The sequence below is a fragment of the Aphelocoma coerulescens genome, chromosome 13 (assembly GCF_041296385.1).
Source record: "Aphelocoma coerulescens isolate FSJ_1873_10779 chromosome 13, UR_Acoe_1.0, whole genome shotgun sequence".
NCBI classification, from domain to species: Eukaryota; Metazoa; Chordata; class Aves; order Passeriformes; family Corvidae; genus Aphelocoma; species Aphelocoma coerulescens.
In genome coordinates this window covers 1,357,352-1,368,146 of record NC_091027.1, presented here as the reverse complement: position 1 = coordinate 1,368,146, position 10,795 = coordinate 1,357,352, and the positions used below count along the sequence as shown (strand labels likewise).

The 10,795-nt window shown below is 48.3% G+C and overlaps 1 protein-coding gene across 1 annotated transcript; it reads left to right on the top strand.

Moving 5' to 3' along the window:
• The first annotated feature begins 8,323 nt into the window (after positions 1-8,323).
• On the top strand, positions 8,324-10,591 carry FABP6 (fatty acid binding protein 6). Its single transcript, XM_069028601.1, has 4 exons — positions 8,324-8,740; positions 9,572-9,747; positions 10,199-10,288; positions 10,478-10,591. The coding sequence occupies exons 1-4, from the start codon at positions 8,674-8,676 to the stop codon at positions 10,529-10,531; spliced, it is 387 nt and encodes a 128-aa protein (XP_068884702.1). The 5' UTR covers positions 8,324-8,673; the 3' UTR covers positions 10,532-10,591.
• The last annotated feature ends 204 nt before the right edge of the window (positions 10,592-10,795 follow it).

Sequence of the window (10,795 nt, the reverse complement as noted above, 5' to 3'; positions counted from 1 at the left end):
TCTGGGTTTTCACCATGGGCTCATATCCATGTGTGAGTGGGGTTTGGAAATCTTTATCTCTGTGGTAGAGGGAATTTTTTGTCATTGCAAAGGGTTTTGCTCTAGGGGATAAATTTAATATAAAAGGGATTCATGCTACTCATGATATTTTTCCCTCAGAATCAAATCAAATTGGCTGGTGGATGCAGCTTGGACCAGTGACAGACCAGATAAATCCTCCTCTGCCTGCAGACTGAAGGCAGGAATACTTTGTCACATCAGTAGTTACAATTTGACTTTAGTTTTGCTTTTTCTGCCGCAATCTCAATTTGATTCGAATTTCTGAAGTCACCCAGGGTGAGTCAGATGTGGTCAGGCCAAAGGAAGTTCTGGAATCATTCCCAAATGAGGGAAAACATGAGTCAGTTCCGAGGGTTAAGCACACGGAGACACAAAGCACCACAGATCTCTCCATGGTTCAGTGGGAGAGAAGGTGCCCCAGTGGGCCCAGGCTGGAGAGATTGGATTGCAGGGCTCTGCTGTCAGCAGGAGAGAGCTGGGGAGGTGCTGAGGCTGGGGCATGTTTTCCACAGGGAGGACACAATTCCTGGCATTCATTAGCATTCCTGCTGCAGCTGGATCAGCCTGGGTGCACAGATTGCAATTAATGCCAGTGCTTCCCCCAGAGTCCTGGGCAAATCTGTGCTCCTGGCAGGGCCCACAAGGAGCACTCACTGCTCAGCACCGAGGGAAAACCTCTCCTGCAGAGAGCCAGGAAACAGCAGAACCTCATCCACCACAGTGACACAGCAAAAGCCCTGTTTAAATGTGGGTTTGGATGGTGATGCTTCCTGTTCATCAGCATAGGCAATACAGGGCATTGCTGAGTCAAGAGGAGCTGCTACAGGCTCTCCCGAGCAGGCTCTGGGAGTGGGGCTACAAAATCAGGTGAAAATTCCTCATATAAAGGCAGGACCTCAGTGATAATTTTAATTTACAGTCAGGAATGTACCAAGGCAAATCCCTTTCTTTGAGCTCCTTTCTCCTGATTCGTAGCCCATTGCTGCTGCCTCATTACCCCCCTGGCCTTTGGTGGGGCAGTAAATCTGGAGGCCTAATGGTGCACAGGGCCCTTGGAGGACAGCCCTGGCTTTTCAAATATTAATTTCTATGCGGATCAGGGATGTCCCAGTCTGGCTGTAATCAGGGGAAGAGGGGAGGAGACAAATAATCAGTGAACATGACTGTTTGGGGAGCAATTCCTGTCAAAAAAACAATCAGCAGCCGAGGTGGCTTCAAGCTGGCCTTGCAGCCCCAAGCACAAGGAGTGATGAGGGCTTGTTTGATCCCCTTAAACTCTAATTGCTTCTGCCTTCACCCCCAGCCAGCTGCTTCCCCTGGCTGGGCTGAAATGCCTGTTGTTCTCTGGGGGCAGGGAAAGGTGCCAGGCTGGGGGAGCTGCCCTGCTTTGTGCAGACCCTGCTGCAGGAGCATCAGCCTGACACAGCCCTGCCCTGCAGGACAGGGCACCGAGCACGGGATCCTGCAGGGCACCTCAGTCCCTGGGTATTTTCTTGTTTCTCAAGTGGTGCCAGCTGTGGCAGGGATTGCATGGGCTGGAGCAGCAGCACAGCTCTGCTTCAGCCCAGAGCTTGGCTTATTCCAGGTGGAACAGACCTTTGGGCTATGAAATCAGTTTGCAGCTCCTGGGAGTTGAGCTGATCCCAAACTGATCTCACCCAGCTTAATGAGCAGTCAGCAGGAGCCATGGTCCCACTAATCCTGATTTAAATGTGAGTTAGAGCAGGGCTTGAATTCCACACCTCCAGAGTAATTTCTTGTGCCATCCAAACCTCATCAGTGTCCTGGGGAAAATTATTTTAACCAAGCTGTTGTGCTGTGTGTTGGCACAGGAACCTGGGCCTCAGGGTAACCGAGGTGTCAGCTCCCAGAACGTCACCCTGCACTCAGTCCTGGATTTGATTCAGAGGCACAGCTCCAGGCTTGGTTTTTTATATTATCAGGATAACAGCACTAGTGAGGGTGTGTCCATCCCTCCACTCAGTGGGTAAACTCTTCCTTGAAGAGGCATATTTAAACATTCATATGATAATGAAGAAAAAACCCCAACCATACAAAATTTATATCAACTCATATTGGAGTTATCATATTATCATATCTGAGTTATATCCAGAGGCCATGAAACTGCAGGGCTGCCTCAGCCAGGCAGTGTCACAGAGAGCTCTTTCTCTTTAATTTTTTATTTGGATCCTCTCTGTATGTAGGTCACAATGACTTAAAAGAGCAGGCACTGACCAGACAAAACCAAACCTCTCAGAACAAAGCCATTGTTGCAGGAGGAGGATTTTTTCTCAAGCAAGACCCCAAATTAGTGCTGAAGGATTGCAGCATTCCCTGTGTCTCGCTCTGTTGGGGTTCCTGTTCCCAGGGTGGGCAGAGCTGCAGCCTCTGGGCTCTGCTGGGCGGGCTCCTGCTGGAAGGGCAGGAGGGACACGGAGCTGCTTCCTGACCCCGTGTGCTGTGCTGACTCCTTGGAGTCAATCCTGGCTGGGTCCCCCTTCCTCAGGAGCAGAGGAGGGATGGGAAGCCTCTCCCTGCAGCTCCCATCCATGTGTCTTCCTGCTTTTCCCCGTCCTTAACCACAGGGGCTGGACAAACCTCTCCTGCTGCTCCCACCCCTGTGAGCATCACTCCATGGCCAACAGCCACTGCAGGGATTCATTCCCTTCCCCCTGTGGGAACTCCTCCTTCATGCAGGGACACACAGCCCAAACACCCCTGAGCTGCTTCCCAGCTTTGGGAGGGGAGGGAAAACAGATCCTGGGTTTGGCCCTGGTTCAGCCCTGTGCCAGCAGAGAACAGCAGGGAGTACCAACAACCTGCAAGGTTTTATTTGGAAGAGGAGGGGGAGGCAGCCAAAGGTTGGGGCTCAGAAGATCCCAGTGCCCTGGCCAAAGAGTCTTAGCGAGGCTTGGCTTGCAAACAGTACTGGGTGGCAACAGGGCAGATAAGAATCCCCCCAAAACAGGATATAAACAGACCCTGAGTACAGATCACTGGTAGAAGAGCTCTGTAGAAATGCAGATTGAGGGGTTTGAGATCAACAAAAACCAACAGCTTCCCCTTTGGCTTCAAAATCCACATTGTGCAACCAGACCTGTGCATCAGGGGGTTGGAAATGGAGCATCTTCAGGGTCCTTCCTACCCAAATCAGTCTGTGATCCTGTGATCCTGAATGTTGTGAATGTGACACAAACCCCAGTTCTGATGCAGGGACAGCTGAGGTATTTTGGTTCCTCTCCTGCCTTTTAGGACAGAGCTGCAGCTTTGGCCCTGGAATTGCCAGAGGAGGGTTCAGCAGCACGGAGCTGGCACTGGATGGTGCTGTGGGCCAGCACAGGTGAGCTCACCTGGATGTCAAATGCAGCTGCTATGACAAATCCTGCTGCTATTGAACCACCAGGGGAGCCACAGGGACAGCCAGGATCCCGCATTACTTCTGGACGCAAATTCTTTTCAAAAGCAGATTTTGCAAGAGCATTTTGTGCCCAAGAAAGCAGAATTTTGTGAAGTTGACTCCTGTCCAGTCACTGAGCTGAGCATCCAGACTTTTGAACACTCTGTGAATGATCTGTGTGTTACCAGTCTGAGCCATTGAAAAAGTCAAGTTCAGATTAAAAATCAAGTTTTAAAAAATACACAAATTTCTAGATGACAGAGCATTCTAATTTGGAAGGGACCCACAAGGATCATCAAGTCCAGCTCTTAAGTGAATGGCCCATACAGGCATTGAACCCACAAACTCGGTGTTCTCAGCAGCCTGTTCTGACCAACTGAGCCAATCTGGCACTTCTGAGGGTTTTAGGAGGGAAACAGCTGTTCTTTGGTACTCTGGAGTAAAGAAACTCTTAAGTAGAAGTTCAGATTTTGAAGTGTTTTCCAGATTTTTCTTCTGATTCTGGAAGGAATCTTTAAGAGAAATGTGGGTTATTCCAGGGTTTGAGAAAATCACAGCTGTTACCAACCCAGTCCATTTTCCCACTTTCCCATCAATGTTGTTTGATTAATAAGAGCCAACTCAGTGCTGAGCAACTCAGGAATAAATCAAACTGTAGAAGAGGGACACCAGATGTAATAAAAGCAGTTCCTGGAACAAGGAGATGCAAAGATCTGCTTGGTGTGGAGGTGGGGAAGGAATGGCACGTGCAATGTGTGTATTTTCTCTGCCACAGAAGTGTATTTTCTTCTCCTGATAGATGTATCTAAGGCAATATAAACAATTCCAAAGAGCTGAAAGTATGCAGTGAGATGTTGCTGTGAATCACACACATCAAAGCAGAGCTGAGGCCCAGAAGAGGCTTTCTGTGCAAAGAAAACTGGCTTTTCTTGTATTTCAGGGAAAGGAATCCTCTGCTGCTCAAACTCTGTCTGTCCCTGCACACTTGACTCGGATCAGTATTTTCAGTGGGACGCTTGCTAAACGCTGCCCTGGCACAAGAAAAATTCACTCAAATATTGGTTTCTCCTGTCTGCCTTTGAGATTCTTTCAGATCAAATCCTTCTTCAAATGGTTTCTCCCCAGCTCCAGGCAGGTGCTGCCCCGCCTGAGCCTTCTCCCAGGTGAGCTGCAGGGGAAGGGGGAGCAGGAAAGGCTTCAGAGGGTGACACAGAGGGGAGGGGACTTGGAAATGCCAGAAGGTCAACTGCAAACCAGAGGTGCCTTCAGAGAAAGAAAAGAGCAGTGTTTAAATGGAATGTTCCCTTTGCCAGAGCTCCGGGAAGCACAGCTGAGGGAATGCTCTGGAACAGCAGGATTCCTCTGGAAGGGGGTTTGGAAGCCACAGCCACATGAGGAAATCCCAGTTAGATTCCCTGGAGGATAAGCTCCCTTTGGAGCTGTGTTATCTGATGTGTCAGCAAGGACAGATATTATCAAGTAATAAAATCTTTACAGCATAGCCCATGAACTGTATAGATAAAGGGGGTGGCTTTGGGGTTTGCTCAGAAAAGTCCAGAAGAGTTGCAATGATTCCTGTCTTTAGGGCTGTCAGTTATTAACTTTATTAGAACTTTATATATTTCTAGATAAGAAATCCAGAGAGGGAGGATTTTAACTCAGTTTTTTTGACCAGAAGACTCTGCAGATAAAGTTGAATTATATCTTCCTTTTTAGCAACCTTTGAAATATTGTCTATATTAGACTAAAACCGTTGGAGTTCAAACTATTCCACAGTGGCTCTTAATCCAATGATACTTCAAAGGAATCTGAGCAGTTTTGTGGGACCCAAATCAAGAGCAGCCAAAATTAGTGTTCCTGTGCCTTTTCAGGATACACAAATCCAAACTGGCTTAACAAAATTCAAGTCTTCTGTTGTAGTTGTTAAAAATCAAGATAATTCCCATTTCTGCTGTCCACCCCCATCCCATTTGACTGGATACCACTGACAACACTTACTACAGGATAACTTATTAAAGGGAAGAATCCTGGAGACAGGAGGGAGTTAAATTCCCAAGAAGTTGTGGTATCAGGTACGTTTCCCCCAGGTTTAGTTTTCTGTCTCTGTAATTCCCAGCCCAGACCTCAGCAGTCTCCCTGAGGTTCCACTTGGAGATCAGGAACACCGGTGGGATCCAAGCCCTTCCTACAGACACTCTGCTAGCCTGTGCAGCCTGAATGAATCCTTTGTCTTGTTTTCTGGAAATTTCCTTTCTGGAGATCCAGGCAGACTGAAGGGTCTCCCGATAGAGTATTGTCACATGAAATAATTGAATTTTCTGTTAGGGAGTCTCCAAAAGTACAGGGGTTTTGGAAGTCCTGTGCCTTCCTCCCCTGCAGGTGTCTCTGAATGTTTGGTGAGCTCCTGTTTTTCCTGGTTTTGTTAGGCAGATCCGTGTCCTGCCTGGGGCAGGGACAGGCTCTGTGCTGTGTCACCTGTGGAGTCTGGCAGGGCGTTTCTGAGCAGTATTTGAGCTCTGTCCAAGCTGTTCAATAATTCAGCCCCATCCTGGTGATGAATTCTCTGCTGTTCAGGGCCGGAGAGCGGCAACACCTCGGACCAGACTAAACGGGCACTTAACAAGGCCGAGCGCAACAGGACTCCCCTGGAATTACCCAGCACATTAAGGCCAAATGAGCTCATCCTGAATTCATTAGCAATGATTACTCTGAGTACCAGAGGAATTAATAATCATTACCATTTCCTAGGGAGGGCTGCCGGAGAACTGCCAGACACGGCTGGTTCAGGGCTTCGCAGGCTTTCCCCAGCAGGTTCCATTCGGAGGGAGTCATTAAAGGGAACTTCGTGGTCACTGGAGAGTTCCCGCTGATATTTTGAGTCCGTACTCCCAGTTCAGTTGCAACCCAGCTCTAAAAGCACTTCAAAGCCCAGCACTGCCTGCCTCAGTCACTGCTGGAATTACCTCCCTCATCCCCGTTTTGTCTCCGAGTGAATCTTCCCGGCTTTCTGCAACTCTCCTGAAAGGTTAATAAACCTGGGAGGCTGCTGGGAGCTACCCAAGGGCAGAGGGGCTCCACAGACAAAAGGAATGCAAAAACGTGGTATTTATGATTTCGTGCAAGTAAATTCTCAAAGTAAAGATACCCAAGGCTTTGATTTGGCTCCTTAAAGCTCCCTCTGTTCCCAGCAGCATTTGAAGACTCAGCTGTTTTGCATATCAGAGGCAGCTGACTCGGGAGGCAGAGGGAATTCACTGCTCACTTCGGATGACCTTTTCCTTTGGGGATGAGTTTCCACAAGAGTTTTACTTCTCTGACAACTTATTCCTGTTCACTGTCTCCAAATGCTGCACACTTGGAATTTACATCATCCTGGTACATTCAAATACAGCGCTGAGCTTTTCTGCATAACTGCTCCTTGTAACCAGCAGGATTGTATCATGGGATCATGGAATATCCTGAGCTGGAAGGGATCATCCAGTCCCACCCCTGGCCCTGCCCAGACCCCCCAACAGCCCCACCCTGGGCATCCCTGGCAGCGCTGTCCAAACGCTCCTGGAGCTCTGGCAGCCTCGGGGCCGTGCCCATTCCCTGGGGAGCCTGGGCAGTGCCCAGCACCCTCTGGGGGAAGAACCTTTCCTGATATCCAACCTAACCCTCCCTGACACAGCTCCAGCTGGTTTTAGTTGGAAATGAAGACACAGGGGCTTGGATGCCTGACCTGATGGATTGTGCAAGTCACTTTAGTAAAGTCAGAGGGACTCAATTCCTTTATTCTTGAAATAAACTTTGTCCTGACTCCACATTTGGAGGATTGCTTAGTGACATTCTGCATTCTCAAAGACTCCATTGAATTTCATTTCATTTTATAACAGAAAAGACAGGAATGGAAACATGGATTTGTTTCAGGGTAAGAGAGCAGAACCAGGGGTGCAAATCCTCAGCGCCTGCTAAAAACTGCACAGACAGGCCCAGGCCTGATCTGTGCTCAGGCCCTGTTCTGAGTGATGCTGACCCCCAGCACCAGGCAGAGCAGCACTTTTATCATTTATTAACTCTTTGTGGTGTGGATGGGTGTTCGTCACCTGCTCTCCCAAGCACAGGGTGGTGCCCAGCTCCTCTGAGGTGAATAAACTGCTCAGTGTGTGGCAAGGGTGACCCACCCAGTCAAACAGTTACTCCTTGGGAATTTCCTGAGCTACAGACTCACCCCGGCTCTGTGCCCACCACCTTCCCCCCTGTCTGAGTGCTGGAGACTTTAGGAGCTGTCAGCATTTTTATATCTCATCATGGAACAGTTATCAATATAATCCGATTTTATGGACAGGGAGCATAAAAGCTCAAGTACTGTTCCTATAATCTGATTATCCCCTTCCCTTTACACAGGACTGGGCTGCTCTCCTTATCCAGTTTGATCGCTCTCCCAAGGTCCCTGGGGTGTTACTCTGCCAGTGGAATTGTCCCCTGCAAGTTTTATGTGAGTGGGAGAGTTTATGGCTTGAGTTCATGGACCTCCTTCCCAAGGCTGTGCAGGTCCCTCTGGAGCACAGCAGTGAGGACTGAGGCTCCCGTGGATGTGCCACCCCTGCCCTGCTTCCTGTGCTAGTGCTGCTTTGCTCTTTACAGGTGGGGCCTCAGCAGCGAGGTCCAGCTGGGAAAGGAAGTTTCCTTTCACTGAGTTCACCAATCTTGGGATTAAGCTGAAGGAGTTTTAATTAACAAACTCAGTGTCAAATATGTTTTCTGGACAGTCAGAGTCATTTTACAGCCACTTTTAAATCAAAAGTGCAAAGGAAACCCTGGTGGTGCCAGAAGTTTCCCCAGGTCCTTCTCTGCAGAGCTGAGAACTGGTGCATGGTCCATTTTTATTTTATCTTTATTCCATCCTGAATGCAAAACCAGTGAAATCTTAAAAGTAAAAATACACCATTTTGTTTAAACCTGCACTAAAATGAAAACTGAGTTTTTGGCCTCGATTCCTGCTGATCTCCAGGTTATTGGCAAAGATGTACAATTGCCTGATAACCTTGGTTCTCACACAGGTCAATGGCATCGATGAGTGACTCACAGGGGCCATAAACCTCTATTTCCAAGGGGCGTGGGCCAGGTGGGCTGAGAGTTTGGGCTGGTCTATAAAGCCAGGGCTCAGCCCATCTGATCCATTCTGCTCTGATCCAGCTGCTGTACCACCTTCCCAGGCACGTCCCAAGGGAACAATGGCATTCGCAGGCAAATACGAGTTCGAGGGCGACGAGAACTACGATGCCTTTGTGCAGAAGATTGGTGAGTCTGGCTGGGATGGGCACAGGGCATGGACTGGATAAAATACTGGGAAAAGGCTGGGAGAGCTGGGATTGTTCAGCCTGGAGAGGAAAAGCTTTGGGGTGACCAAATTGTGGCCTTGCAGGGTCTGAAGGGGCTACAGGGAAGATGGAGGGAGACTCTTTAGAAGGGATGGAGGGACAGGACAAGGGGGAATGGATCCAAACTTGCAGGGAGCAGGTTTAGATGGAATATTAGGAAGAAACTGTTCCCTGGGAGGGTGGGGAGGCCCTGGCACAGGGTGCCCAGAGAAGCTGTGGCTGCCCCTGGATCCCTGGCAGTGCCCAAGGCCAGGTTGGACATTGGGGCTTGGAGCAGCCTGGGACAGTGGAAGGTGTCCCTGCCTGTGGCAGGGGGTTGGATGATCTTTAAGGTCCCTTCCAGCCCAAGTTGTTCCATGATTCCATGATTCCATGTGCATCTATTTAAAGAGCAAGAGCAAATATAAAAATAGGTATGTGCAGCTAAATACAAAGGCCCAAGCATTAAATTCCAAGCATTGCATGTGTAGGTTAAGGAGAAGGGAATATTTTATGTCCTTTGTATCTATATATTTTTCCTGTGTATTTTTTCTCAGGGAAAAGAAATCAAGATTATTATTTTAGCAAATGCATTAATGTACCAATATCTTTCTTTACACCAGTAATTTCAACTCAGAGCTTTGATATTGTAAAAAAATTAAAAATAATAAATGAACCACAAATCAGATGCTTTGAGAACAAACACACCACTGCCATCCTTCAGTTCAAACTCAGCTTAGATTTGATAAATTCTCTGTTTTTGTTGATTAAGGTCTCCCCAGTGACAAGGCTGAAATGGGAAGGAACTGCAAAATCGTGACTGAGGTGGTGCAGAACGGGAATGACTTCACCTGGACACAGCACTTCCCGGGAGGCCACACCACCACCAACAGCTTCACCGTGGGCAAGGAGGCAGACATGGAGACCATGGGGGGCAAGAAGTTCAAGGTAAATTCCCTGAGCTCTTCAGCTCCACAGCCTCAGGTGGATTTGGATTTAGGGTGAAAAGCAGAGCAGTGTCAGGCCTAGTGAAGGTGTGGAGTAGTGAAGGGGGTGGAATGAGAGGGGCTCTAAGGCCTTTCCAACCCAAACCATCCTGGGATTCCCTGATTCCATCATCCCTGATTCCTGGGCTGCCTGCCAGGACCCTTTTCAGAGCTGTTAATGAGTGATGTGGAGATCTGGACCCTGCAGGTGTTGGTACATGAACATTTTTCTGTTTAAATTGTGAACATTCAAGAACTAAAGCCCACGGATTTTAGCCCTGTGCAAGAGGCCACAGGTGCAACACACAACCTCAGTCCCATAAACTTCCAGCACCAGGTGTGCAGGTGTTTACAGAATATCCAGTAACAGAATTCCAGCAATCCCAGCAACAGGAACCCTTTCTCTCTTACAGGCAACTGTCAAAATGGAAGACGGGAAACTTGTAGCTGATTTCCCCAACTACCGCCACACTGCAGAGATCTCTGGGGGGAAGCTGGTAGAGGTGAGTGCTCACAGACCCAGGGCAGTTCCTAAAAAACAAAGAAAAACCTCAAGAGCAGCAGGCTTAAAATGTGAAGTTTAGATAAAAGTCTTAAGAACAGGCTCTGAGCCATGCCCAGGGCTGCTCCCCTGGACCCCTGAGTTCTGATTACACTGTTCAACCAAAGTTTTGGTTTGTTCTTTGTTCCAGATTTCTACTTCTTCTGGTGTAGTCTACAAAAGGACCAGCAAAAAGATTGCCTAAGGCAGCAAGGCCAGTCTCTTCCACTGCTCTGAAAGCCAACAATAAAATAAATTAATTAAAGTTCTGTCTTTGTCTCTTTCTTGGTATTACAAGCATCCTCATTACAATGCTTACCCCAGTCCTAAATGTCTGACAGGCACTCAGAAAATCAGAGTGCAAAAGTCAGAAGATGCAGCAAAGCACTAAAGGTTGTTGTGCAGGTGTTTCAGGGGATGATGCACACCTGGCATATTCCAGTGTTTCCTACCTCCCACCTACGGAACA

What these genes read in the sequence shown, in the direction of transcription:
- FABP6 (XM_069028601.1), top strand. Translation starts at nt 8,674, where the DNA reads ATGGCATTCGCAGGCAAATACGAGTTCGAGGGCGACGAGAACTACGAT. An exon ending in TGCCTTTGTGCAGAAGATTG is followed by an intron (nt 8,741 to 9,571) that starts GTGAGTCTGGCT and finishes TTGTTGATTAAG; the next exon opens with GTCTCCCCAGTGACAAGGCT. An exon ending in TGGGGGGCAAGAAGTTCAAG is followed by an intron (nt 9,748 to 10,198) that starts GTAAATTCCCTG and finishes TCTCTCTTACAG; the next exon opens with GCAACTGTCAAAATGGAAGA.